The sequence below is a fragment of the Exophiala mesophila genome (genome assembly GCF_000836275.1).
Source record: "Exophiala mesophila strain CBS 40295 unplaced genomic scaffold supercont1.6, whole genome shotgun sequence".
Lineage (NCBI taxonomy): Eukaryota > Fungi > Ascomycota > Eurotiomycetes > Chaetothyriales > Herpotrichiellaceae > Exophiala > Exophiala mesophila.
This window is the reverse complement of record NW_015622509.1, coordinates 502502-529717: the sequence shown is the minus strand read 5'-3', so window position 1 is coordinate 529717 and position 27216 is coordinate 502502. Positions and strand designations below refer to the sequence as shown.

The 27216-nt window shown below is 51.7% G+C and overlaps 10 protein-coding genes across 11 annotated transcripts; 4 read left to right on the top strand and 6 right to left on the bottom strand.

Moving 5' to 3' along the window:
• Positions 1-155: 155 nt before the first annotated feature.
• PV10_08111 (aspartate-tRNA(Asn) ligase) lies at positions 156-2229 on the bottom strand. Its single transcript, XM_016373089.1, has 2 exons — positions 1033-2229; positions 156-976 (listed from the first exon to the last, which is right to left on the bottom strand). Exons 1-2 carry the CDS (start codon positions 2014-2016, stop codon positions 302-304), a joined length of 1659 nt encoding a protein of 552 aa, XP_016220000.1. The 5' UTR covers positions 2017-2229; the 3' UTR covers positions 156-301.
• A 149-nt stretch (positions 2230-2378) lies between these two features.
• PV10_08110 lies at positions 2379-4582 on the bottom strand. Of its 2 annotated transcripts, XM_016373087.1 has the most exons (3): positions 4147-4582; positions 3907-4098; positions 2379-3851 (listed from the first exon to the last, which is right to left on the bottom strand). In XM_016373087.1, exons 1-3 carry the CDS (start codon positions 4566-4568, stop codon positions 2474-2476), a joined length of 1992 nt encoding a protein of 663 aa, XP_016219998.1. In that variant the 5' UTR covers positions 4569-4582; the 3' UTR covers positions 2379-2473. The 2 variants fall into 2 exon arrangements, with proteins under 2 accessions (XP_016219998.1, XP_016219999.1); XM_016373088.1 differs by having other exon boundaries at positions 3907-4582.
• Positions 4583-5230: 648 nt separating this feature from the next.
• PV10_08109 (uncharacterized protein) lies at positions 5231-7705 on the top strand. Its single transcript, XM_016373086.1, has one exon. It carries the CDS (start codon positions 5381-5383, stop codon positions 6467-6469), a length of 1089 nt encoding a protein of 362 aa, XP_016219997.1. The 5' UTR covers positions 5231-5380; the 3' UTR covers positions 6470-7705.
• PV10_08108 (uncharacterized protein) lies at positions 6455-8921 on the bottom strand. Its single transcript, XM_016373085.1, has one exon. The coding sequence runs from the start codon at positions 8694-8696 to the stop codon at positions 6576-6578; it is 2121 nt and encodes a 706-aa protein (XP_016219996.1). The 5' UTR covers positions 8697-8921; the 3' UTR covers positions 6455-6575.
• Positions 8922-9072: 151 nt separating this feature from the next.
• On the top strand, positions 9073-9998 carry PV10_08107 (uncharacterized protein). The gene is made up of 2 exons (XM_016373084.1): positions 9073-9283; positions 9347-9998. Exons 1-2 carry the CDS (start codon positions 9234-9236, stop codon positions 9849-9851), a joined length of 555 nt encoding a protein of 184 aa, XP_016219995.1. The 5' UTR covers positions 9073-9233; the 3' UTR covers positions 9852-9998.
• A 385-nt stretch (positions 9999-10383) lies between these two features.
• PV10_08106 (phosphoadenosine phosphosulfate reductase) lies at positions 10384-11532 on the top strand. The gene has a single exon (XM_016373083.1). It carries the CDS (start codon positions 10514-10516, stop codon positions 11414-11416), a length of 903 nt encoding a protein of 300 aa, XP_016219994.1. The 5' UTR covers positions 10384-10513; the 3' UTR covers positions 11417-11532.
• A 775-nt stretch (positions 11533-12307) lies between these two features.
• On the top strand, positions 12308-14565 carry PV10_08105 (sulfate adenylyltransferase). The gene has a single exon (XM_016373082.1). The coding sequence runs from the start codon at positions 12542-12544 to the stop codon at positions 14261-14263; it is 1722 nt and encodes a 573-aa protein (XP_016219993.1). The 5' UTR covers positions 12308-12541; the 3' UTR covers positions 14264-14565.
• Positions 14554-17520, bottom strand: PV10_08104 (uncharacterized protein). The gene has a single exon (XM_016373081.1). It carries the CDS (start codon positions 17282-17284, stop codon positions 14765-14767), a length of 2520 nt encoding a protein of 839 aa, XP_016219992.1. The 5' UTR covers positions 17285-17520; the 3' UTR covers positions 14554-14764.
• A 1132-nt stretch (positions 17521-18652) lies between these two features.
• PV10_08103 (uncharacterized protein) lies at positions 18653-21725 on the bottom strand. The gene has a single exon (XM_016373080.1). It carries the CDS (start codon positions 20343-20345, stop codon positions 19248-19250), a length of 1098 nt encoding a protein of 365 aa, XP_016219991.1. The 5' UTR covers positions 20346-21725; the 3' UTR covers positions 18653-19247.
• A 2389-nt stretch (positions 21726-24114) lies between these two features.
• Positions 24115-25512, bottom strand: PV10_08102 (uncharacterized protein; the record flags this gene model as incomplete). The annotated part of the gene is made up of 1 exon (XM_016373079.1): positions 24115-25512. The coding sequence occupies one exon, from the start codon at positions 25510-25512 to the stop codon at positions 24115-24117; it is 1398 nt and encodes a 465-aa protein (XP_016219990.1).
• Between the last annotated feature and the right edge of the window lie 1704 nt (positions 25513-27216).

Below are 27216 nucleotides of genomic sequence, written 5' to 3'. Positions count from 1 at the left end.
AGAAACCCAAGGTCGGTGCTTGTGCGGGGGTGCAAGAGAAAGACAAACTCCTCTCCTCTCCTCTACTCTCTTCTCCTGCTACTGTACAATAGTACTGTATACGGTGCTAACCATGCATCCATTTCAATACACGCGGGATGTATACAGAACAGACGTGGGTTTGATGAATTTGCATCTTTCTCTGGTCTAACTACTTGGTCTTGTATTGATTATCGTCTACCTTCTCCTAACTCACTCGCTCACATCATCGTAATCATGTGTCTTCTACCGTAACCACATCATCATCCTTTGGCTGCCCAAATTATGGCCGCAATCTCTGGGGATCACGAGGGAATGGCGTAGCTTGTCGGACATTGTCAAGTCCCAGGAAGAATTGAACAATCCGATTCAATCCCAATCCACCACCGGCATGAGGTCGGCATCCTTGTCTGAAAGCATTGACATAGTCGGCAAATCCATCCGAGTTGGGGTCGACACCCTTTTCACGCATGGCTGCTTCGAGTTCGTCGGCATCGTTGACTCGTTGAGCACCGGACATGATTTCTTCTCCTCTCATGAAGAAATCGTACGAATAAGACAGGTCGGGGTTGGTCGGGTGTCGTTTGGTGTAAAAGGGTCGCACCGAGTACGGAAACTCATCGAGAACATAAAAGTCAGTGTCATACTTGGCACGGATCAGTTGGCCCAACTTCTTCTCCTGGGCAGTGGTGAGATCGGTAACAAAGTTGTCTTGTTCAGTCGTGTCGACTCCTGCGTCTTTCAAAATCTGAATACCCTCGAGATATCGCAGTCGAAGAGCCTTTCCGTCCTTGATTCGAAAATCACCGGCTCGTGGGAAGAATTTCTTGACCACATCAATCTCTTCCTTGTGTCGTGATTGAAGTTCCGTGACAATGAAAACGATCAAGTTCTCGGCAAAGGTCAAGACCTCGTGGTAATGTTTGGAAAAGACTTGTTCGAAATCAAGACCGGTGAACTATCAACAGTTAGTTGGAGAAGACGACGGGATGGAAACACATCGAAGAGACTCACCTCTGTCATGTGTCGATGGGTGTTGCTGTTCTCCGCTCGGAAGACTGGGCCAACCTCAAACACGCTCTCACAATCACCAGCAATCAGCATTTGCTTGTACAGCTGTGGACTCTGGGCAAGAAAGGCACTCTTTCCAAAGTAATTGTTGACTTCAAAGACACCGCTTCCGCCTTCCGTTGCCGTTCCCAGGAGCTTGGGCGTGTTGAGTGGTGTGGCTCCGCTCTTGTACATGTACTCGATAAACAGCGCCTGCACCGCACCAGAGATTGTCAAGATGGCCTGGTTGCATTCCGTCTGGAGGTCAATGACCCGATTGTCCAAGCGAGTCTTGAGGGTGACGATGGGAGCACCTTCAGCATCAACAGCACCTTCTTCAGCAGAGGCTGGAGGGGGTCGTTCCGCGTCTTTGACTTGCATAGGTAGCTGTTCAATGGCTTTGGAGATGAGGTAAATTCTGGTGACATGGAGCTCGAGGTTGCTGATTGAGGCTGAAGCGACGGGAGGATTGGGAGACTTTACAATTCCAGAAACGCGGACGAAAGAGTTGACGTTGATGCTTGTGGCATATTTGACCATCTGTCGGGAAATGACATCTCCTGCGGCCACGACGGCTTGAATAGTTCTGCCCTGCTGCCTCAACATGAGAAAAGCCAGCTTAGCGCTTTGGCTTCGACTGTTGTGGATGCGAGTAATAATGGTGACCTCCTTGTCAATGTGCTCCTCGCCGAGTTTCTTGAGATGAATCTCACGGATGTCGTCCTCGGGCAGAGGTCCATAGAGATCTTTGGCAGTGTCCTCTGCAGCCTGTGACTGCTGAGCCGCTCTCTTTTCTTCATCTGCCTTTTTGGCTGCTGCTTTTTTGGCCGCCTTCTCAGCCTCTTTCTGTGCTTTTTTCAGGGCATTTTTCGATGGACCTGCCTCCGCAGGCGCTTCGGCCGTCTCCTTTTCGCGGACCGGCAGTGGTGCTGATCCTTCCCCAGACATGATGGTAGCGAGTAAGTCAAGGGAATTGGGTGTGTAAGGTAGTGTAGGTGAACTTTGAAGCAATGAGTTTTCAGAAGAATGACTCTGATTGAGTCACGAGGGAATTTCTATCGGACCTAAAATTATTCTGTAGGGAATTGAATGCGGGGAATCGAGCATGAGCAGTGAGCAGTCATCAGTCATGAGCCTACGCTGGCTTGTGCCTGGACGTGGATTGGATGGTGAGTTGGTGGGATGGTGGGATGTGGACTGACTGCGGGATTTGGGTCTCGGTTCACGTGATCTAAGCATCGCACGTGCCTTCAGCCTTGCTTGCCTGGCGTGCCTGGTTAGATGACTCTCTTGATGGCGCTTATGGGTAAGGGATCTATCTACACCCGTACTGGGTATCGATAAAATGGAATTTCAGCGCTCGCTTATCTACTCAATCAGCTGTTGAAGAAGCTCCCGTAGACATTTACCCCAAAACACCCTCTGCCTTCATCTCAACCAACAGCATTCTTTTGGTCGCGTCTTCAGCAACCCACCTCTCAATTCTCTCGGCCGTATCTCCCACCATCTTAACATAGGTTTCACTCATTTGGAACATGGACGTGTGTGCCACCACCTCGTCCATGCCCTCCATGTAGACTCGGATCCATGTTGGATCTCTTTGTCCAGTCTGTGTATCTTTGCCGGGGAGGCTGCAGAACTTGCGATCCTTTTGTTTCCGTGGTGCTTGCTGTTGTGCTTGTCTCGACGATTGTCCTGCTTGCTCTGACTCACGACGCAGGTGGTTATCGTAGTCTTCCGGGTTCAGGGTCGCCGATCGTTTGACTTGTTCCTTTTGTAGCTTCTGTTCTTGCTGCCGCGCTAATTTCGCTGCTCTGGCTTCTTGTTTGGCCACTTCCCGTCTTTTCTTGGCCAGTAATTTCTCCTGTGCTTTGATGGATTTCTCACGGTCCTTAACTGCTCTTTCGTACGCTCTCGTTTGTCGTTCATGCTGTTCACAATAGATTCGTAAGGTCGCGTCGTCTTGATACGGTGAAGGGTCAAACGGGGGCGGCTGAGGAGGCAAGTCGGGAATGGGGGGAAGATTTGTGATGTCGCTGGTGGTTCTTGAAGTCGAAGACCCGGGATCAATGGTGGATGATGGGCTCAAAATTGATCCAGTCGGGCTAAAGTTGGACTCAGCAGTGGCTGATCTTTCCAGGTTCCGACCATGAATAGAGTCGTAACTAGGTGGGGCTGGTCCGGGATCTGGATCGATGTTCAGCTGAGACATGCTCTTCGTGATTATTTCTCCATCTCGATGTTCTTCGAGGGATAGACGAGGACTGGAAGGTCCCGACAGCGCGGGAGGGTTCGCATTTGGGGGCTTCAAGGCCTGCATCTCTGTTGCTGGTGGCTCAAGCAGATCTCGAGGAGATGATTCATGGGTCTCTTTGATCCTTCCGGTACTGGCTGAATAATAATTTACAAATCGGACTTGTTTCATCAACCGGCCATTGGGGTCCCGAGGCTGTTGGAACTCATCCACGTCTTCTAATGCTCGTATTGCATTGTATCGTCTCCGTAAGCCTGGATAATCGGCCAGACAGCCTCCAAACTCAACGTGAGACGATACATATTTCCCAGCTGCATTGAAGACTTCTCCGGCATGTTTGTTCCAGAAATACCATGCCCTCGACAGCTTGCCATTTCGAGTAGCAAGGCGATTGTCGTTGGGGTATGCTGGGTTATAAGTCGGATCCGAAGAACCCCAGGAGGGGTCGGATAAGGGGTGTGATTCGTTGGAGTTTTCTAGAGGTCTTTCAGGGGCCTCTGGTGCTGAGCGGAAAAGACTGGCGATACCCCTAATTCGCGGTTAATATGTAAGACTGCAAGACGCCAGCAGAGATGACTACATACGTCCCTACCACCCCAGGGTGCATTCCCAGGAACGGAACATCAAAGCAGAGCACACCAAGGATTCGATGCTGGGAGATTTCATTGCTTCGAGGGTTGTGTGATGGTAACAAAGCAACCTCGGCAGCGAGAATCCCCCCAAGGCTATGTCCCACCAAGATTACGTCCGTGGAGTCCTGCTCGTGAGGTGTAATCCTGACTATAGTCAGCCACAGAAACCCGAAACGAAAGAAATGGCTTTACCAGTTGCTGAAGTCATCCCTCGCAAAAGAAATGTTCTTCCGGGACTTGTATCGAGGATAGATCTTGGTGTAGACGACATGGGTCTCGACCAAGGCATTGGTCAATAGACTGTGAACATGGGCAGGGAAGCTCTTGAAGCTGGTTTCATCTCCCATGAAGCCATGAATGTAGATGATAAGCAAGGTCCGTCGATTTCTTCCCGCCGACTCTATTGGTCGAAGTGACTGAGTGGAAGACGTTCGAGGGTCATGGAGGCCACCGGGATAAATTCGATAAGCATCAGCAGGGTGAAGACTGGGGGATGGCGAGGGCGAGGGCGATGAGTATTCATATTGAGTAGAATCCACAAACGAAGCATCACCTCTTCCTAGACTTGGGGTGGCAGAAATGTTTCTGGGTGGAAGTGGGGGCTTGTCCACCATTCTGGCAGCGGTGATACAACAACTTGAGACTCATCTCATCCCATGAGTTTTCATGATAGCCGAAGAGATATATGTTCCCAAGCCCACCGAACGTATCTGGGCATTCCGGGAATCGGTTAACGAAGATATGAAAAGCTTTGGTTGGGTCCAGGCAGAAACCTGGCAAGCTGTGTTGTATATGCACGAATGAGGAAGCACGAGAACCTGGAACGCCTGGATCAGGGTGAAATCAGAAATGATTGTGTCTGACGGATGTTTCAAGTGGGATGTCACGGTGGGTGGCGTGAAATATGCGTGTGAAAAGGGCAAATTAAACGGTCAAACGCAAACAATGACGAAACCGTTGTGGCTGGCCCTGCACCTGCCCTGACACTTCGAACTCGTACTTGCTTTTGCACTTGGTACGCGTCAGCCTTTCGCCGATGTGATACTACAAACAGGAAAGAGCATTCGCTTGTTAGTTGGCCAAATACGGAGGCATTCGTGGGCATCTGATCTTGGCGCATTCGATGAAGACTCGCTGCTATAGCCCTGGATGACCCTCATCACGTGATGGCTCATTCCTGGAGGCGTCACAAGCCATGGCTGTGCAATGACGGAAGCCACGCCAAACCACCGACAACAACCGACCATCGCCTATCTTCAATTCTTGTTCATGTTCTAAAACCTGTGCCTATCCCGCAACTCTTTTTCATGTTAAATCCTGTGCCTATCCCGCTACTCACTGTGTCTCTTGGACCTCTTATTCCTGTGGATTTAGCTTGTCTATCATGACATCGTAACCCCCATTTCCAATCATCCCCACTCACATCATGGCGCCACCGGTGGAAATCTCCGTACCAAATGCCACCATCTCAACGGGGTCCAAGCCTTACACAATTTACAATATCTCGCTCCGACTTCCACTCCGCTCCTTCACTGTCCAGAAACGATACTCAGACTTCCTCACCCTCCACTCGGGATTAACGGACCAAGTTGGCAGCCCTCCTCCCGCCACACTACCTGCCAAATCATGGTTCTCCAAGACAGTTAGTGATGCCAAACTCACAGAAGAAAGACGCGAGGCCTTGGAGGCTTATCTACAGACCATAAACTCGATTGACGATGCTCGGTGGAGGACTACCTCCGTCTGGCGGACGTTCCTCAATCTCCCGTCCTCCTTTGCCAATCAGACCTCTTCCACAGCTGGTGCCTTGCATTCAGTTCTGTCAGGCCCCGGAGCTGGTGGGGCTCCCATCACTGACCCCGTCATTTGGCTCGACTGTCACCGTGACCTCAAAACCCAACTGCAAGATGCTCGTCTGAGCCTGACAAATCGGGACCAGGCCTCGACCCCGCAGAAACAACACGAAGCCAGCGTTGCGGCGAAGAGTAGCCTCGTCAAGTCCGGCACACTCATTACTGCTCTCGAGGAGGGGCTCACTAACATCCAAAAAGACAGCCAAGGTGGCTGGGGAGGTCAAAAGCTCGGCGAAGGAGAAATCAGACGGAGAAAGGACCTTTTGGCGTCGGCGCGCAAGGACAAAGAAGGCTTGGAGAATCTCCTGAACGCCATGATCACCAAATCCAAGCTCGACTCCACCGTAGCTTCCATCCAGGACAAGGAGGCTCTGGTCGGCACCAAGCCCAGATCTGGAGGCCGTGTCTTGGGCAAGGAGACGGCCGAAACACGAGAGCTCGACAATGCGGGCGTGCTGCAACTTCAGAAACAAAAGATGGCCGATCAAGACCTAGATGTCGAAGAGTTGCGCAAAATCGTCATGAGACAAAAGGAATTAGGCATTGCCATCAATCAGGAACTCGAAGTACAGAACGAGATGCTCAAAATGGTCGATGAGGATGTCGATCGTGTCCAAGGCAAGATCAATATTGCCAAACGCAGAATCGGCAAAATCTCCTAAACATCATTCATCTCTCATTTTTGTTACATTTTCTCATTAAACTTTTGGGGGTATCGACCACATGAAAACAAGAACTGCTTCGAGGTGATGGGCTGAAAGCAATTCATCACAGCTTCGCGGCCATAAACTTGTCTGCCTCCTCACGAGTCAGATCGGAGCTCTCCGAAACATCTTGACTGATTACACCCAGTTTCGACACTCGAATTTTCCACCACAATTCGCGCCGGTCGCCCCCCAGATCCTTGGCCGACAGTTTGTGCTTGAGTTTAGCAATGGCATCATTATACACCTTGGGCTCCTCGTAACCGATCATCTCTTCTCGCATCACACCCAAGGCCTCCAGGACACGACCATAGTTCTGATCCCCCAAACTGTCCCGAGTCCAATCTTGAATAATGGCCAACATCTGCTGCACATACTTTTGGAAGTCCTCCAGTTTTGTCGTGGTGCCCACAAGCTGCTTGAATTCTGGGATGGCGTTGGTGGCCGAGATCGAGGTGCGATCCTCCTTCTCAAACAGCTCCTCCACGTTGAGCCCTGACAAGGGCTTCTCGGCCTCACGGTACCGACGACGACCTTTGGTCTTGGGAGGCACCTTCTTCACGTCGGCTGCCTTGATCAATCTAGCTAGGATGGATTGGCTAGCCTCTTGAAGGTGCGCGGGTTGTCGGGAATACGCCAGAAACGACTCGGGTTTCTCTGGGATCGGTGACGTAGGATGGACAGCACGGTGTTTGACGGCTCCTTCTATAATGTGGAGAAGTGGCGAAAATGTGTCTTCGATAGCCATGAGTTCCTCGCCCTGGTCATCGATAAGATTCATGCTGTCGACGAACTCACTCATACTGTTGAGGAGGTCATCATTGGGGAGGTTGCGGTGTTCGGTCAGGGCTTTGCCCGAGACAGTCAAGACTTTGTCCAACGGGGGAAAACGATACGTGCGGACGTCTTCCGCGAACGGGAGTACGTTCTCAACGAGACATTCGATTTCTTGGGTAGCCAGTGGTGAAAGAATGGTCAAGATGGGCTCATTCATGTCCTTCTTGACCAAGCGCGCAACAGCAACAGAGCCCAGCTCGTGCAGAGCATGGATGAGAGATGAGAGCGCCAAGGTCGCCTTGTCGTTTCCCTTTTGAGCCACCAGCATATTGGAGTTGTCGAGAAGCATGTATCTCTCGACATTCTCGATGGGAATAAATCCTAGAATCTCATATGCCGCCGAGGTTTCCAGTCTCGTAATGTTCTGCTCAGTCTCTGAAATGGCCACCGCGGTTCTGCCGTATTCGTAGCCCTTGGCCAAGTCTTCTCTATCCACGTCCCTGACTCCGGATTCGTTCTCAGGATCCTGCACCGTGTATCTGTAAGTGCTGTGCACAGTATCCAAGGTCCCAGCCTCATCTTGGCCACCACTGCCACCTCCACCTTGTCTCACCACAAAAGCGCTGGCGGTCGGTGGCCTCCGTATCGAAGTCTTGAAATACCGTTGCACGTCTATTGACAATGCCGAGTCGTAGATCTCGGGGTTCCCCAACCGCAGCTGGCCGGTGAACGTCGGAGTGGGCCTGACCGGCTTAATGTTTGGGATGGCCAGTTCGTCAATCGCCTGTTGCATTGTCCCATATACGCCATCGGTGGCTTCACACAGTCGCTTCAGCAAGGCTTCATTCCATACTTTTTGTTCCGGTTTATCTTCCTCCTTGAACCCATACTCCGTATCGTCAAAGTCGACACCCAAGACCACGAGCTCAATACCATGCTGCTTGAACTGGTCCGCTGTGGTTTCGACATCATCGTCATCAATTTGACCGGAGCCGTTGGTCACAACCACGACCTTCTTCTTGTACTTGAGATTGCGACAATGTTTGAGGATCATGTCCACTCCGACAATAATGCCGGACAAGACATCTCGCTCGTCGGTCGAGCTTGGCTGGAGTTTCGGTGGCAGACTTCGCAGTTGTGGCATGAGGATTTGATCTAGCGGTTGCACGACGCTGATGTGTTGGTATGCATCCTCATTCTGGAGATCATCACTCAGGCTGGTCGCGTCTGTGCCAAGTGCCACAATGCCAATGTGCAGGGTCTTGCGGCCCGTGAAGACGGTATTGGTGATTTTGTCCCATACATACTGGAGAGACCATTCGAGATCACTTTGTGTACGGTTCGGTGATTGTCTCCCCATGGAGTGCGCGACGTCGATGACGTAGACGGTGGCTTCCTTGTCGGCCATGATGATGGGGTTGACAGCTGGTCAGAATGGAGACGGAGGTTGGAGGAGGGGATTTAATGTCGAGCGATGAAGGTGGGACAGAGAAGGACGGGCGAACTGAGGTGTAAGCGATCAACGAGATACATTCTTCTTAGTTTCGACTGCGACGAGTGACAGAACTAGAAGAATGTTGCTACTGGGATATTCAAGAGGATGAAGCCTTGCAACATGCTACTTAGAGAAGAGAGACATCCACAGGCGGCAACCCTGGGCGTAAAGTGAAGAGAGCATGACGCGTGAGGTCGCGTAGTCACGTGGACAGATGGCCTACTGTGCTTTTAGGTTTTTGGACGGCCGTATCTCCTACGGTGGACGTTGCATTGCGAGCGACCGTGGAACCTCGGCGCGGTCGTCATCGTCATCGACATCAACTTGTCGTATCCTATCATACCATTTATTATTATCTGCACCGACGGCTGGCACTGTACATACATTGTGTTACTCTAAAGCGGACCCCTTCAATCAGGCAACTCGAGCATTGTATATACTAGTTGCAATATGGCCAGCACTTCTTTGTTCTATTCTGCCGCACCATACCATATCATCAGGTGATTCTCCGATTTGGGCCCAAACACTGTTCACGTACTGATCAATCCTGTGTGTATCTCTAGCTATGGAACACTCCTAGGCAGTGAGATATTCCAGTCGTTCATTGGAGGCATCGTCGCATTCCGCTCCTTACCACGAGCACAATTTGCAACCCTGCAATCGGCTCTATTTCCCATATACTTCAGCATGCAGTCTGTGCTACCTGTTCTGTTAGCACTGACATTCCCTGCTGAACGAACGGCCATTGGTACCACTCCCTCGAGCCTGTCTGGTGTCCTACACCCCTCCAACCGCCTGCATGTCTTGACACCTCTAGCCATCGTATTCGGTGCGGGGCTGGCCAATTCTCTAGTTATTGGACCTCAGACCACCAAGACGATGCGTCTGCGAAAACACCAGGAGACAAAGGACGGGAAAAGGAGTTATGATGCTCCACCACATAGTCCAGAGATGCAGAAGTTGAACCGCAAGTTTGGACAGCTGCATGGTGCATCATCTCTAGTCAATCTATTTGCTGTGCTTGCAACCATCTGGTATGGGTTTACTCTAGGGGATCGTTTATTATAGGTGTGAGGTCGATCTACGGATATAAACGATCCACTATAGGCGCACATACATTCCATTGACTAGACTTGTAAAGTATATGCAGTCATATTTATAGACAGGGAAATATCCGACAACAAATATGAGGTCTCTAGGGTGTCAGATGGAGAGGTGAAACGGTTGATCGTCTCTCCTCATTGTCAACGGGGAGGGCGTCGCGATCTATAACCAGGTCTCTACACTCTACACTAAAGGCTTGGTCATGCAATATACGCTATATGCTCCAACATAGTCACGTGCTCGAGTCTGCCGCTTCGTAATAAGGTCAACTACGCCACCGACCAATGAAACTGCAGGAGGCTGTCGCCATCGATTGCGTGATTGCACGTGACTGAATTGACACCAACAACTCTCGCGATTTTTCATTTTTTGCTTTCTCAGCCGACAGTGAGGTATTCTAGTGCGCTCCACCAAGCGATTGCGTGCTCGACAATGACAAGATTACTCCAGTGTTGGATTTGTAAAGGTGGGTTTGCGTGTTTCTCGCCCCTTCGCCCTTCGTGTTGTCTGTCGTGTCTGTCCAGCTTGCCCTTCAGTCTTCAACCCTTTCCCTCCCCTGTTCCTTATATATCCTCTCACACTACACCTCTACCCCACGATTTCGCTTAGCCTAAGATCTCTGCACAATGTCGTCGCCTACGAGTGGTTCACGCAGCCCGAGCTGGAAGGCCACGGACTCAGGGTATGCCAGCGGTTCAAACAGTGAAATTGGCTTGCCCGAGGTGTATTTCACCAAACCACACTTGAAATTCCTCAACCGACAACTTCAATTCCTCGAGCCTCAAGAAATCCTCAGATGGTGCATCACCTCTCTTCCCCAACTCTACCAGACCACAGCGTTTGGCCTGACTGGCCTGGTTACGCTCGACATGTTGTCCAAGCTTAAAATCCCTCGACCACAAATGGTCGATATGATTTTCATTGACACACTGCATCACTTCCAAGAGACGTTGGACCTTGTGGACAACGTGCGAGCCAAGTATCCTCTCGTCAACCTTCACGTATACAAGCCTGAAGGAGTGGAAAATGCCGACGAATTTGCGGCCAAGTATGGTGACAAACTGTGGGAAAAGGATGACGAACGATATGATTATCTTGCCAAGGTGGAGCCCACTCAAAGGGCCTATCGTGAGTTGCAAGCCTACGCCGTCTTGACTGGTCGACGACGAAGTCAAGGCGGTCAACGTGGGGATCTGGACATTATCGAGGTGGATGAGGCTGGGCTTATCAAGATCAACCCCCTGGCCAATTGGTCATTCAAGGAAGTGCAGCAGTACGTCAAGGACAATGACGTGCCTTACAACGTTCTCCTCGACCGAGGTTACAAGAGCGTTGGTGATTGGCACTCGACTCAGCCTGTGAAGGAAGGTGAGGACGAGCGGGCCGGACGGTGGAAGGGTCAGGCCAAAACAGAGTGCGGGATTCACAATCCCCGCTCCAAGTATGCGCAATACTTGATGGAACAGGAGAAGAAGCGAGAACGAGAAGCACTCGAGCAGGCTCTGCAGAGGGTCAGCGTCGAGGCATAGATCCCACAGTGTACATTCAGCTTCTTAGGCATAGCGATGGCGTTTGGGAAACTACATACTAGCTCCTGCACCAAAAGGATGCACTGCATAGAAAATCATGATCTAATGAATATTCACTCATGCTTCTGGAATTACAATGTGGCTTGCTGTGACCGTAACACGCCGAGGGAGTTGTCTGGATGAGAGCTGATCTAAAGCTAGAGAAGGAAGATAGACCAGGAAAAGATGTTGACAAGAATTGAAATCATGATAAGCAGGACCTGGTGTTTTCTGTCAAGGTTTTTGTGGTTTTTGTGGTTTTGTGGTTTTGTGTGGTTGTCGATTGTCAGTTGTCGTCGTGTGTCGTCAGGCACCAGTCGAGTAGATCTGCAAGGAAGGAAGTTGGCTGATGCAGGGGTGCGACTTCCTGGGCGGGTGAGAGGGACACCCATGACTCTCGCCTCTCTCGTCTCTCGCCTTTCGCCCAACTTCTCGACAGTACATATTGCCCTGATCATGTATCATGTCCCTCCATGTTTCCTAAATTCTCTTTTGAATTACTCAGCAGGTTATTCCCCGAACACTACATTTTACTAATCTTGCCTCACACTACAGCTCATATGCCCAAACCCCTGGGCGACTTTACTAGAGATCTCAACATGGGAACTTGGCCAGCCGCTTCTTTGGCCCGAGGGTCTGATCTCAAAATGTGGGTACCCAAGGTCTGTAAGCACTGGTGAGTGGTGATGCTTGTGCTCTCGACCCAACTCTCTTTGCTGGAAAATCCCCTGGCCCGAAAATTTATCCTGTGCCACGCCCACAGCGCGGATGGCGACATAGCACTCCTCCTCCGTTCATTGGCCCATGCCCGTCATACCCTCTCTCACTTTTCACTACCTATACTCCGTATTCCGAAAAAGTTGATTCAAAAGTTGAAAGTCCAGGTTGCTGAGAGATCTTCTCAATCAATCTTGTTGTTCCCATATATCAACTCCTTGTCCGCTAACTTTGCGTGTGCCCCTCCTGCCAACATATATTTGGTTTCTACATTGCCAGCGGCTTCTCCGCATCTCGATCTTTTCCCACCAAGTTTCCCCTCACCATTACGTCTCGAGATTTTTCCCTTGACCATCTCCTTCCGCAGCCATGGCCAACACACCTCATGGTGGAGTGTTGAAGGACCTCATTGCTCGAGATGCTCCTCGTCACAAGGAGCTTGCCGCTGAAGCGGAAACTCTCCCTGCCATCGTCCTCACCGAGCGACAGCTGTGTGATCTCGAACTCATTCTCAATGGCGGCTTCTCTCCTCTCGAAGGCTTCATGAGTGAAAAAGACTACAACGGTGTGGTGGAGAATACTAGACTCGCTGATGGCAATGTCTTCAGCATCCCTATCACTCTTGACGCCGACGCCCAGACTGTCGAGAAATCCGGTCTAAAACCTGGTGCCCGCGTCACCCTGCGGGACTTCAGAGACGACCGAAACCTTGCCATTCTTACTATTGAAGATGTCTACAAGCCCAACAAAGATAAGGAGGCCAAGGAGGTCTTCGGAGGAGACCCAGAACACCCTGCCATCAGATATCTCTACGACACCGTCAAGGAATTCTACGTCGGTGGCAAGCTTGAAGCCGTTAACCGACTGAATCATTATGACTACACAGCCTTAAGATACACTCCTGCCGAACTACGCACTCACTTCGAGAAGCTTGGCTGGTCCCGCGTGGTCGCCTTCCAGACCCGTAATCCCATGCACCGAGCCCACCGAGAGTTGACCGTTCGGGCTGCTCGAGCTCGTCAGGCTAATGTCCTTATCCACCCTGTCGTTGGTTTGACCAAGCCTGGTGACATTGACCACTTCACCCGAGTGCGCGTGTACCAGCAGATTTTGCCAAAATACCCCAACGGTATGGCAGTCCTCGGTCTCCTAGGCCTTGCCATGCGCATGGGAGGACCGCGCGAAGCCATTTGGCACTCCATCATCCGCAAGAACCACGGAGCTACCCACTTCATCATCGGCCGCGACCATGCTGGCCCAGGCAAGAACAGCAAAGGCGTCGATTTCTATGGCCCATATGACGCCCAGCACGCCGTGGAGAAATACAAGGATGAGCTGGGCATCGAAGTGGTCGAGTTCCAACAGATGACCTACCTGCCCGAGACCGATGAATACCGACCCAAGGATCAAGTCCCCGAAGGCATCAAGACCCTCGATATCTCCGGCACTGAGCTCCGCAGACGGTTACGAGTCGGCGCCCCCATCCCTGAATGGTTCTCATACCCCGAAGTTGTCCAAGTCCTACGAGAGTCCAACCCGCCTCGTGCCACCCAAGGCTTCACCATCTTCCTCACCGGATATCTCAATTCCGGCAAAGACGCCATTGCCCGTGCTCTGCAGACGACGTTCAACGAACAGGGCGGCCGACCAGTGTCGCTCCTGCTAGGCGAGACTGTCCGGTCAGAATTGTCGTCAGAGCTCGGATTTACCCGAGAGGACCGCGACCGCAACATTGCGCGCATTGCGTTCGTCGCCGGCGAACTGACCAAGGCGGGTGCAGCCGTCATCGCAGCGCCCATCGCACCTTTTGACGCTGCGCGCAAAGACGCCCGCAAGACAATCGAGCGCTTCGGTACATTCTTCCTGGTCCACGTGGCCACCAGTCTGGAATACTCAGAGAAGACCGACCGCCGTGGAGTGTACCAGCATGCGCGTGAGGCTGGGATCAAGAACTTCACTGGTGTGACTGACCCTTACGAGGCTCCCTCGGACGCCGACTTGGTCGTCGATACTGAGAAGCAGACGGTCCGCAACATTGTCCACCAGATCATCCTGCTCTTGGAGAGCCAGGGATTCTTGGGATCCTCATAGGGGAGAAAGAAGGATCAGTGATGGTGATGGTGAAAAAGAATAAACATGACCACAAGGCTTGGGATATAGACTCGTATCTGGCATGACTACACAAAAGAAACACACGAGCGTGTGGGTAGTAGAATCAGGAAGGGCGACTCAAGTCAAACGTTTGTTTGTGGCTTTGCGATTGCACGCGAGACGACTATGCATCAATGCTTTCAGATGTCTAGAGTTTCATGTGGTCGGGCCAGGGACACCATAGCATTGAGGAGTAATGCGAAAAAGATAAACCACCAATAGATAGATATGGATAATCTTGGATGATCGTTTTGACTGTTTGGGTCCTTTTTAGTCCTTTATTACAAATATCTTGCTGTTGCCAGCTTGGGATCGATCCGATATCAACCCCGTTATATACCCATACAATTGTTTGGCTTAATCACTGCACATTGTAAACGTAACTCATACTGATCCATCCATGACGAGAATCCTTCCGGAGTGACCCAGTTGGGTATCCAATTACCGGGCAAGCAGCCTCACCAAACCCATAACGCCCTTCTTCCTTTTCCTCTCTGCGGCCTCGGCCTCTGTCTGTCGGATCATCTCCTCCAATCTCTCCACTGCAGTCTTTCTGCGAACGACTTGGCTTGGAGTGATCTGTGGACCTGAGTGTAGAGAACTCATCAACGACTGCATTCTGTCGTCGTTGTCATTCGCCCGTCGCGTCTCTGGTTTGTATCTTGCCAAGGACGACGCTACTGGTCGACGAAATGGCACGGATGGTGGTGTTGCTGCTTCTGTTGACGATGACGATGACGATGGCCTTGTCGTAGGCTCCTCATCTAGGTCCATCATGGTGCCGACAGTAGGCATTTGGAAATACCTATATCGCCGGATGTCGGGTGGACACGCAATCTCGTCTTCTTCTTGATCAGACGAATCGGAGCCTGAGGACTCATCAATGTGCAAAAAAGCCGGGTGGATGCGGCCTGCGATGGGAGACACTTCGCTTGGACTGGTTGGGGAACAGGCATCCAGTCCCGTTTGGGGGAGAATCGACACAGTGTCAGTGTCGGATTGCTTTGGCGAACGAATCTCGGTTTCGGTTGCATCGAGCTCTACTGCAACCGGCACTTCATGCTCACCCTTTTCCAAGTCGTTTGAACTGTCGGACAAATTCTCCTTGCTCGAGCCGATGGAGCTCAATGGACTCGGCTCTGGTAATTTGTAGGTGTCTGGGTCCGCTGGGGCGGTCTCGGAAATGGCTTCGGTGATGCATGGCAGCGGGGGTGATGGTGTGTGCTGCTTGAATCTCGAGGACCTCGCTTGCTTGAGTTTCGATGGGCTAAGTGGAGGGTGCGGCTTGATAGGGCTGCAGGGAGGAGATATCTTGGGCGACCGCGCGACCGAAGGGATACCAAAATTGGGCATTGGGTTCACAGGTCGGTTGGACAATCGGTGCATGTCAGTGAGAATGTTTCTTCCCTGGTCTTCGCTCAATCTCGGCGGGGCAGATTCAGAGCGAATCGGCGAGACGGGCGAAGTTGGGGTCCGTGGGTTCCTTTCAGAGTATGAGCTAGAAGATGATATCCCAGGGCGACGAGATTTCGTGGCGACGCTTGCATCTGAAGTTGTGGGGGAGATCCTTGACAAGTCTTCTAGCGATGATCGACCTGATGAAGAGTTCCTTGGTGCTAGCTGAAGCCAGGTGCTGGTGCTCGGAATCTCATGGCCCATTGAACGATAGTAACGACGACGGGCTTGAACAGTTTCCCTTGACCCAGATCCGTTCGAATCAGTGTCTACTCCATCAGTCATCGATGGAGACTTGTGGAGTTTATCAGGCGACTCGGGTGACTTGACACCCGGCGAGGATTCGAGTTCATCATCGTCTCCTGTGTTGGGTTCAATCGAGACGTGACTGGAGTACACAAATTGTAGGCTAGGACTTTGGCGAAGTGGTGAGTACCTCTGGAGAGGTAATCCTATGTTGTTCTCTTCGAGATCCGCCGAGCCCTGTCTAGCATGCCTTCTCTCGGGTGAGTTGTGAGAAGACCCGCGTGACTGACGACGCTCTTCATCCAGGGTACTTTCCGCCGAGGGAATAGATGGTAGGTCCTTGGTCACATCAGCTTTCTGGACCGGTTTAGCCTTTGCTGGAGTTGTTGGTCTTGTCCGATCGATGTTCCCTTCTGGTGCTGATTGGGTGGCTGGTCTATAGGGATTGCCACGTGAGATCCAGTCAGAAGGACTGGATTCCTCATCATCAGAAGAATCAATAAAGCTTGTGGAACTTTTCCGATGCCTAGGCGATGGCGTAGATTGCTGAAGGTGAGTTGGTGATGGAGAGCTCATGAGAGGCCTGTCAATGCGTGGCGACATGTCAAGGAACTGCTGCACAGAAAAGAGCCGGCTGGGAACGACATTTGAAACAGGTCGAGACGGTTGGGTTCCTCGCAGAGGTGGTTCTCGACGCTGCCTCTCAGTTGCAGCCGCAAGCCTCTCGACTTGCCACCTATCTGTGTTTGTCTTGTGTTCAGTCGCAGCTTGGGAATTCGTCCATTGCAACCTCTCTGCAGGGCGAATGTCGACGCGGGACATCCGTTGCATATAACCTTCGTAGGGATCGGTCAGATGGTTTTCTCTGGTCTGTGGTTGTTTGATTGGTTTTGCTTTGGTGTGTGATTGAAATGCAGGAGGCACAGGGTTGTGTTTGTTATTTTCTGTCTGTTGGCCGTGAATCGCGGCATGATTTCTTGTCACATCACTTGCGTGGCTGTAGATGCATTGTCCTTTTTGAGTTGACCGGGGACGGTGAGGCGACGATGTTGACGCTCGAACGGTAGAACGGTCGACCGGTTGTTCTCTAGACCTCAGTGGTTGGTTCGCGGCTTTGCTTGCTGAAACGTGAGTTGATCTTTCGGCTTGTTGAGGCACATCTGCCCGAGAGCGATTCCGGTGCGGTTCGGTGACATCGCTGCTGATGCGGCGACTCGAGTAGGTGGCCAGCACCACGCTGTGGGAGTACTTGCCAGGCATCTTGGATCATTGCAGGTGCAGGTTGGGAATTCGGTTTAGGGGGGGAGCTTGGGGTTGATAGAGAAGAGGCTGCGGGAACAGGCGACTGCGGCTCATGCCGTTTGGTGCCACGAGAATGGCCTCTATTCCGTCTTTAGGTTCTGGATTTTATGTCAAGCACTTGCTCAATTCAGCCCGGGTGAACGCCACAAGGGACGAAGAATTCTAGATTGCGTCGAATAGCATTCCCGAGGCCGAAGAGGACTTGAGTTTCACCAGCAAAAGGCCCAAGTGAGTTTAGAGGAGGGTTTTGTACCGTGGATGGAACAAGGTGGTGACCTGAAGCAGTTCTTGCTGCATGATGGATGGGCATTTGGGGAAAGGCATGACAGGCCACGCTCAAGCCCAAAAACCTAAAGCGATCGACCCGCGACTGTGGTGGACGATTTGGTGGTTGAACTCCTCATTTGGGAGAGCTGGGGCTGGGCACTGGCGAATCAAGGACAAGTTTAGACGAGCCTCGCCAAATAGGCTTCGAACTCGCCTGAATCTGGTGGAGGTTCGGGCCTGAAGTGGTGCACAAGCTGTGGATCCAGGGAAATGCGGCTGAGGCCGCGGAGGGCCTAGACGATGGGAGAGATGGTGTTAAATCGCAACTGGAGAACCACTCCTGCCACTAGAGCAAGACATTCAGCAAGCTTTGGTGCGAGATGCATGCAAAGCAAAAGACTAGAATCGCGGCAATGGATAATCGGACGGGACGAAGACGCGTGGATAAGAGACGTCGGCATCTCAAAACTCAATTCTTTGCTAATGTAGGTGGACACGGCGCTGCCATCTTGCTCTCCCGTTCCATTTTTCTGTGGTAAGGTTGATGAAGCTCCACGAAGGAGCAGGACGACGTCGGCATTGGTGAGAGGTCACCAGAATGCCCAGTTCCAGTTGCAAAGTCGAGATCGGGTCGTCAGACGAGTAACTGCTTGCTGCCAGTGGCGCCACACATCATCTTCAAAGAAATATGAAAGAACCTACCGTCATGGAGGTGAGAAGTCGATCTCGATTCTCGTCAAAGCAGACCACCAGCCCATGGCTGGCTGGTGATTCATGGTGATTTTGACATGGATGAAACGAATGCCGTAGTCCCCAGACAGGGCCCTTGTGGAAATGGCTAAGAACTCTGAGGTGAGGTGAGATGAGATGAGATGAGGTGATGGATGAGGTGAAGTGAAGTGAGGCGAGGTGATTGATGAAGACCCTGGTCATTATTGAGGAAAGAACGACACGTGCGAGGCACCCGCAGTTGCAGTTGCAGTTTCAGGGAGATTGAATCTTCACGTGAGGCCCCTTTGAAACACATGACCTTCGCTCTTTGTGTCGCCCTGCCCTGGAGAATAAGAAAGCTTTAATTTGACCTACAAAAACTCATGTAGATGTAAACTAGTGTTCAGCCACGAATCAAAACGAAATCACAAGGTTCAGTGTTGTCGGTGTTGAGTGGATTACATTGATTGCCTTCAGCGACAATGATATTGTCACTGAGAGTAAAACTTCTCCTGCTCACTCAAGAACCATCCACATCTCGGCTACATATATATGTATTCCGACCACCGTGGACCGTGACCGTCCAGATGGGTATCCAATGATCCCCCTTCATCAAATCCACATCCAACGTCACCAAGGCAGGACTTGGCCATCAAAAGCAACCTGGCAATTTCTTGCGATGCAACGCCACCCAATAACCCAAACACCACGTGCCAAATCATAACTCATAACCACATCAAAAGTCTTTTCGGGGTCCGATCCACAATGCGTTCGACTTTTGCTCCAATTCGACGCCTATGTTGATTGCCATGTCCCGGTAACATTAAGGTATTGCCGTAACAATCGAGAAGCCCTCGACCGCACAGAGGCTGAGAGGGTCAGGATGGGGCCGCACTAGTCATGCAAACGCTGACCGGTCGAGCCTCCAGAATCTTCAACCCATTCATTCATTAAAACTTCCGGTTTTCTTCTTGCCTCCACCAAAGATTTTCATGCCCATCTTCTTCCATCCTCCACTTTCGCTTCGATGAGATTTGGATGCTACAATGCTATTCGAGTGACTGTGTCCGTTACCCCCGCCAGGCAAGTCACCCGCGGGCGGTGTCGTCGGAGGCGTCGTCATCAGGTCCTCTGGTGGGCTCTCAGGTCCACCGCCACTACTATCTGTCAAGGCGCTCTCTGAAACAGCGGATGAATGTGAGACGTGAGTAGATAGACGGCTTTGGCTCTGACGACCGAGGGCTGATGACAGCGACGAGGATTGAGGGGGTCGATGGCTTTGCGGCGGTGAGCGTGACGGGACTTCAAAAGGAGCTGCTGAGGTGTTGGGGGGTGAGCGTCGGCGTCGAGAATGTAATGCCCTTTCGTCAAATGTTAACCGTGACACCTCCAAATCGTTGGTCGGCCAGTCCGAGGTGGGATTGTATGTTTTGGCGTATGGGACCTTCAAACTATTACAGAAGGGAATAAAGATGGAATCGGACATGAGATCGTACATTCTTCTGACGGCAGGTTCCAGAACTTCGGGTTGAGGAGGGCGCAGCTCATATGGACATTCAACAAGCTCGTCTCGTTCCTCTGCTGGAAGATTAATCTCGCGAGGGGCTCCAGGCTTGACGTAGATATCCAACATGCGGTTCCAATCTTGAATCAAGTCAAAGCCCTCGTCGGTATCGACAGTCAATGGCATGCCGGCGAGTTGAGCTGAAGCAAGGTCATACTTTTCCGTGTATTTCTTAGCTTCGGTGGTAAATTCTAGAGTCTCCAGACAGTGTTGTTGGGATAGAAAGGCGGTATAAGCGGCGAGGGTATATGGAGATGGTGCATTGTTATTTAGGACGTCCTCCAAAGTCGGTCTTGCGGGTGACATGACACCATCTCTTCTCGACACCATGCTGATGGGTCGAGCCCGAGGGAAGTCATCGCTCGCCATGATGCAATGCTCCGGGACCTGGCCCAGCAACTGATCTGACGGTCCAAGAGGGGGCGAAGGTTCAGGTGTATATGGGTAGGATATGCTGTTTGATTTCCTCTTAATCATGGCGCTGAACTGGCAGCTTTCCCACACTCTACGTGAAGGGTGTCGGCGGGGATATGCCACCAGTCAAGGCTTACCACCGGAGGTTTGTTGCAGGAATATAGCCGTCGCCCAAGGGCACCGGGTCCAAACAAGGCGTCAAGTGCCCAGTTTGCCCCGAGAGCCTGAAGGTGGTCGCGCGTTCTGCTCACGCGTGATTGCTCAAATGAGAAAGACAGGTGACTATGTGCAACGGCCGGCAAACTTCGTCACTGGCCTGTACGCACCCGATCTTTTTCCGTCCGGCAGACTCCCTTTTTGTGTGACAGAAGGGTGTGGTGTCACCACGAATGTTCGGTTTCTGGAATTGAGCAAGGTGGTTGGTAGTCGAGAGTCGTCGGCAGAGCTACAAGGCCAGCAGTGTGGAGCGATCAAGGGAGGAGTGCTGGTGAGAGGTAGCTGATAGTACTTGGGATGGCAAGACTCTGCTCCTGAGGGGTCGTCTTGTAGTCGTTCGTGTACGATGGGGACGAAGGAGGGCCGTGAAGGTGAGGGACGGGTTTCGTAATCGAGCAGAGTGTGTCTCGGAACGAGAATGAAAAACGGGAAAGAGTGAAGGTGTGTTGTCTGACCCAAGTGTCGAGAGGGAGAGAGTGGTAGGTATTGTCTAAACCGGCAGACCACAGACGTTTCGGGCGGGTCTGAACGCTGACGAGGATATCGATGGTGACTACAGAATGAAGAGGCTGTGAAATTGAGGTAGCCGTAGAGTCATGTTGCTGGAATAGGGCGGTGGACTCGGGGTTGCAAGGAGAATTGCAGAAAGTGGAGAGGAGTGTCGATGATGGTTAGGTAAGAGTCATAGTCGAGCGATGAGCGATTGACGTTAAAATGCAGGCGGAGACGGTGATGGTGGGTAGAGGAAAGCAACAAGGAGGCTTCTGCCGCTGAGCAATACAGAGCGAACCAACTCAAGTGTGAGGAATACGTTGCAGAGGATGCGGATGAGCCAATCTGATGGATGGGTGGCTTAGTGTTCGGTCCACAGCGTTTATGGGTCACAAAGTGAAAAAGATGGTGGACAAGGATGTGGAGTGGGTGCCTGGGTATTCGGTCGTGGTCAGGGTCAGGAGGATGTCGCCTTTAGGCAGGGTAGGGAAGGTAGGTAGGAGTAGTAGGCCAGGAATTCAATACGAGAGTACGAGAGCCGTGGTATGGATGATGGATGGATTCAGTACAACATAATATGATGCACACGATAGATGGGGCCAAGTGAGAAGAGGAGGTGGAAGATGGTTTGATGGTTTGGAGCGAGGGACAAGCCTATGCTAACAGCACAAAATGGCATCGATGCCCAGCTCTTCGCCGATAACAAGCAAGCAAAGCATCAAGCGCGAATTCAATCTCTTTGGGCATTGAAAAAGAAGTGGATGAAGAAAAACCCGATGAGCACGCGCCCTATTCTCGTCCCACTGGGGAAAAGTGTTAGAGTGAGTGACTAGTCGATTACCTGTCAGGGTGTGAGGGTCGCCTGGAAGGCATGGCTTGGGCAGCCTGGACCATAGCAACCCAACGAGTCGAGACAGGGCGCCCAGGCACAGGGCAAACAGAAGACGAAGACCATAGCATATAGGCTACAGGCTACAGGCTACAAGCTAAGATACACGCCCCTGACCTTACGGAGAGCCCAGGATCCCCCCGGACAAGGCAAAGAAAAAGGCGAAAGAAGGAGTGATGTGAATTGTCAAGAGGTGAGAGGAGAAAAGACCAAAGTCATTGAACAAAACGGGGGGTGACGAGCTGCGGGTTACAGGCTACGGGCTGCGTGCTGCAACGCTGGGTCGCTAGCCTTGCCCAAAACATCGCTAGTGCCACAACCAAGGCTAGTCTGTGGGCATGGGATTGGGTCAAGTTGGGGCCGCCTGCCGGGGCTTGTTCGAATGATGATGCTGATCATTTCATTTCGGATGTGAGGGGCAATCTTGGAGGCCTGTGACTGGCACTCTGGCCCCTCTGGCACCTGCTCGTCCCTAAAACTATAAATCCGTGCGTCCTGTGCAGAGGCACGAGAGGGTGTCGATGCTGCTTGGGTCAGGGTATCTGAGTGACTTGGTAATTCATCAGGTTGATCCAAGAGACGAGTCTTGCTTGTCCATGGTACAGGTAAAGATTTGCGGTCAGTCAAGCCTCGGGGTGGGCTGCCAGGGTCTCTTTCATCATCTCGCATTCGTGCCAGGTGCAGATCGCCACGGTGGGCAGTGGTTGGATGCTGCTAGGTGCTGCCTGGCTTCTAGCCTACCTATGTTGCCTTCCTTTCCACCTTCGAAACTCTTCCAAACTTCCACGCCTTCTAGCCTCTGTCCAATCTCAGCACCCCAAATGGGCACTGCCCCATGACTTTGGGCGATTGACTTTTGGACATCACTTTGTCAATGCTTCGGCCTTCTGTGCGTTTTCTGGAATGTTTCCGGGTTCCAGTGGCAACCTTCACGTGCAACTTCATATTACCGTTACCGTACCAGGAACAGCATCGCACCTGCACCTGCACCTGCGCCCGCGCCTGCACCTGCACCATTGTACTGCCGTCACCACCTTCTTTGTCCGATGCGGCCACTACTGAAAAGTGATTTCCTCAATGGCACGTGTCCCACCTTTCCTCTCCTGCCCGGCCCGGAATATTCCTGTCTGCAACATGTTGCCTTTGATCCGTGCCTTCAGATTTCTACTTTGATATCGTACTGGGACGCTCGCCACTTTGCTGTCGATTACGTCTACGGACAGTCGTACCTTCACGCCACGCCAAGCCAGGTAGACATTATGACGGGTCTCCATGATAACAGTAATGATACATGACTGTGGCACGAGTAATTGAAGAGATTGCAGTGGCAATGAGGTAATGTTGTGGCTTCCAACCTATGCATACCTTAGCACGCTTAGGTACCTTTAGCCCTCGTCTTTCGGGGTGGACGTGTTCGTGTGCCCAGAAAGATTGTGTACAAAAGCCCTTATGCTTGGCTCTACTCCTCTACGGGGCTGGGGAGGGACCTCAAGCGCGTTGGCCGCCATTATGGTTCGGGCGGTTCGGGCGGTTCGACTTGACTTACGGAGTACGTACCTATTACGGAGTATATTTCATGCCTCCACTACGCGTAGCTTGTCTCAGTTAGTAATTGTTTCAAAGTACATCTCATTGATCGTGCAAAATTCTCGGGCGGGACCCTCAATAATAATTACCTCGGATTTGACATGTATCATTTTGTCAGATGCGGAAATTTGGGGCCTTCTGGAATATTTCCGAGTTGGGGAGTTCCAGCCTTGGGGCAATTATGGCAGGAGTGACAGTTTACCCGGTGGGGACGGAAGTGCCGTTGCCTGCCGGTTAAGCATCGTGGCATATGGATCAGCAACCGCATTGATCCCTTGACTTTGTCAGCCATTGAACTCGACTCAGTTGTTGACAGTCATACATTCTGCAGGGGGCCCGGCCAACCCATTGTCTGTAAAACTAGCCCGCCATTGCAAAAACAGTATCATAACCGCGTGTGGCTTGCTCGTGAGAGGCGTTGCCAAGGAGTTGCGCCAAAAGCTCTTGCTGTCGTGGTTGTTCCAAGGCTCCGCAATCACAATCATACGTTGCAATCTACTCCTCACCCATATCCACAGACACCCACCTGGTAGGTGTTGGGCGGAGACTGTCGGAATATCTTGTCCTTAGTCCCCATGACACGCTGAGGTCAAGTCTTCTCAGCATGAGGACTGCCGAATACATCCATAGCTCCCTCTCCCATGTCTCCTATCTATCTTTTTTGCCCCTACTATGCGGCAGTCTCCTGAATCGAAAGCCTCTTCGGGTCTCAAGCATTGTCTTGTCCAAATCCCACCCCGCTTGTTTGAGCCGCTGACTCAGAGAATCCCACTGCGTATTGACTTGATCCAGTGTTCTCTCGGCCTGCACCAGCGGGTCTACGGGCTCGTGGCTCAAGCCCGTGCTGTCCTGGTTGCTGCCGTGTAAGATTTCACGCGTCCAGGGCGCGGGTGATCGCTGCATCAGTCGGAAGAAGTGAAAACATGCCTTAGCTTGGCTTTGTCCTGAAATGCCTTCTCGAAGCAACATCACAGCCTTAGCCGTGGTTGGATCAATCCACAATATGTATTCTTCTTGGCGGAACAGGTGCAGCAGATACTGAACATTTTCAAGTCCCTTGTGCCTGTCATCTGTCCGCAGCACGCAAGAAACTAATTCTCCAAAGGTCGCGCCAATGGTAAGGCGCCGAAGACCGCCGGCATAGTTGCTGTTCAGACTCTTGTACCTCGTCATGACACCTTCACTCGCCCCAACCTCGACCGGGTCCCGAATTTGATCTCGCCCGATGCCTTCAAACAGGATCGATGCTCTTTCAAGGTTTAGTGTCATCAGTCGAACGCTGTTTACGGCTTGCCAATTGCACCAGAGGTGCGAGCCAAGGAGGGTTAACAGACAGCACCACGTTTCGAAAGTTCCATGCACGTTGCTGACCACGATGCCTCCGAACCACATGCCTAACAGGCTGATGACTGTCTCCTGGCTTCCATCTTTGGCGTTGAGCTCGCCGATATTTCCAGACTTGGCAAAATGGGTGCTGAGTATAGCCTTACTACTCCCGCCTGCCACCCCACACAAGGCTCGACACGCGTTGCTGACACCTAGCGTCATGGCTCGTGCAGCAGTCGGCATGCTGGGACTGATGCAATCGAGAAGGAGCGCGGTGTCGTTGACAATGTCAGCAAAGAACCGATAGAACTTGACGTCGGCCTCGATTCGTTGAGAGAACCGATCGGCAAACAAAATGGTGGCCACGCGGCCCATGGTCTCCTGGGCAATGTACAGTAGCATCGTGGTGACTAGAGATGCACCTTCCGACCCTACCCCCATGCCAACGAAGACGGCCCGTGATGCCAGCAATCCTGCAATTGTCGAGGCAAATGCTTGCAAGGAGTCGTATATTTGATAAGGTATGTAATCTGCCGTTACGCTGTCCGGGAAGCCCAGAGGTAGGAAAGGGCTGGTAAGTCGAATGAACAATGTGGTCCTGCTTTGAATCTGATTTTGGGGCATCATTGATCGCATTTGACCAGTTTCCGCATCGACCTGGTAGATGGCCACTAGGTATCCATCAGGACCTATTTCCTCAATCTCCAGATCTGGATCCATGACGTGGATCTTGCAAGTGCTGGGCCAGGCGAGATTCAATCCTTAGAGTCCAGCCTCCCCAGTTCCTTGGAAGTGATTTCGAAAGAACCAGAGCTGAGTGCTACATGCAGTCCGCCTGACTCGGGGTTAAGAGAGGACATCTGGCAAGATTCCTTGGATGCCAATGTCATGCGTTAGGTGTAACAATCAACAACGGTTGGAGAATTCAAAGTCGCCGCATTCCCCGCATGAGAACTCCGCTGTATTGTTGACAACCTCCATTAATAAACAATGTGACAGCTTATCCTTCATGAACGAGTATCTTGCCAACAGTCCGTCTCGCAAGGCAATAAATAGCCTTCTTCAAGCTGTACAGTAAGTTAATGCGGTGAATCTGGATCAGCAATGTATACCCAGACCTACCTCTCATTCGACTTGATAAGACTGCACCCCTCCAGAGGTCCAGCCTTGACATCTAGTCGTGCTCATGGCAGGTGCTTCGATCGCTCCTTCTATTTTGTTTGGCATCCCTCAGAATGTCCATCGTGACTTCCTTTCCTTGAGTCTTGTCTCTTTCCATTTCCCATATCAGAACACGTTGGCCTCAATTTGCTGCGTTTCCACCATCTTCACCTTCGTCACAATCAACATCTCTGCCCCTTTTGGTCGACCTCGACTGCACAGTCGCCCAGTGCTTCACGCAGTGATTACTTCTTGTGCATTGTTTTGCCGTCATTGTTTCATCTGCATTCATCATGAAGGCCATCCGCGCCGTTATTTCGGGCTTTATATGTTGTCTCGGTGCTCCTTCGCCTGACGGCAAACAGCCCGTCAACTCAGGCGATACACGGCCCAAACACGTCTCTACGACATCAACCAACATACATGTACCTATGCTTCTGCGCCCTACTGAACCAAAACAGCCCGAGGCCACGCAGCGCATGCCAGCCCACGATAATCACCGAAAGAGCTTGCCAGATCCGCACAGACGTCAAAGGCCCTCGAATCGAATCCAGGTACTACAAAGAGAGCCATCATTCGATATCAACTTCAAATTCGGAGCCAAGAGTCCAGAAACTACAGATATGAGCCGCCTTGAGCAACTTGGAAGTCATATCAGGCAAAGGATCTCCGAAGGCCGCCCGAGTAAAGACCATTCAAACCAGAAGACTGCTACCGGTGAATCAACTCATGCACACAGAGACGACTTAATGACCTCGGGTAGTGTTCCACTCGCCGATTTGCACAATAGCCAGCGCTCTGCTGGTTTGGCTGAATTCCTCATGTCAAAAACCGGCAGCGAAACAGGGTATGACAGTGATGCAAAAAGCATAAAATTAGCCATAGTGTCAAGTCCAGACACAACTAAAGAACAAGATTCCGTCAAGAGGGGCCCTTCACCTGGTCAAGTTCTTCAGCAGGACTCGGGTCCGACGCAAGACGAACCCCTTGCACCCCCAGACCCTAATACATCTTCTCCCATCTCCTTCATGACTGCCATCCTAGCCGAGAAAGGCACTTCACCCATGAAAGCTCTCCGAAATTTAAGTGTTGGTCTTGCAAGTGGGGTTATCACTCTCCCCGATGCGTCAGGGCTTGAAAAGGCCACCAAAACGCCCACTAACGTCCTAACTACGAACTCCCAATCCGAGAGAGGGACCTGCTCCGTTGAAGATACAGAACTTCACGTCTTGAGCGAGCTCAAGAGACTTGGCGACACAGCAG

Bases quoted from the DNA above. Each gene is read 5' to 3' on its own strand.
- PV10_08111 (XM_016373089.1), bottom strand. From the start codon at position 2,016: ATGTCTGGGGAAGGATCAGCACCACTGCCGGTCCGCGAAAAGGAGACG. The intron at 977-1,032 runs GTGAGTCTCTTC...AACTGTTGATAG, and splicing joins CCCATCGACACATGACAGAG to TTCACCGGTCTTGATTTCGA.
- PV10_08110 (XM_016373087.1), bottom strand. From the start codon at position 4,568: ATGGTGGACAAGCCCCCACTTCCACCCAGAAACATTTCTGCCACCCCA. The intron at 4,099-4,146 runs GTAAAGCCATTT...GACTATAGTCAG, and splicing joins AGGGATGACTTCAGCAACTG to GATTACACCTCACGAGCAGG. The intron at 3,852-3,906 runs GTATGTAGTCAT...ACCGCGAATTAG, and splicing joins CACCCTGGGGTGGTAGGGAC to GGGTATCGCCAGTCTTTTCC.
- PV10_08109 (XM_016373086.1), top strand. From the start codon at position 5,381: ATGGCGCCACCGGTGGAAATCTCCGTACCAAATGCCACCATCTCAACG.
- PV10_08108 (XM_016373085.1), bottom strand. From the start codon at position 8,696: ATGGCCGACAAGGAAGCCACCGTCTACGTCATCGACGTCGCGCACTCC.
- PV10_08107 (XM_016373084.1), top strand. From the start codon at position 9,234: ATGGCCAGCACTTCTTTGTTCTATTCTGCCGCACCATACCATATCATC. The intron at 9,284-9,346 runs GTGATTCTCCGA...GTGTATCTCTAG, and splicing joins GCACCATACCATATCATCAG to CTATGGAACACTCCTAGGCA.
- PV10_08106 (XM_016373083.1), top strand. From the start codon at position 10,514: ATGTCGTCGCCTACGAGTGGTTCACGCAGCCCGAGCTGGAAGGCCACG.
- PV10_08105 (XM_016373082.1), top strand. From the start codon at position 12,542: ATGGCCAACACACCTCATGGTGGAGTGTTGAAGGACCTCATTGCTCGA.
- PV10_08104 (XM_016373081.1), bottom strand. From the start codon at position 17,284: ATGCCTGGCAAGTACTCCCACAGCGTGGTGCTGGCCACCTACTCGAGT.
- PV10_08103 (XM_016373080.1), bottom strand. From the start codon at position 20,345: ATGATTAAGAGGAAATCAAACAGCATATCCTACCCATATACACCTGAA.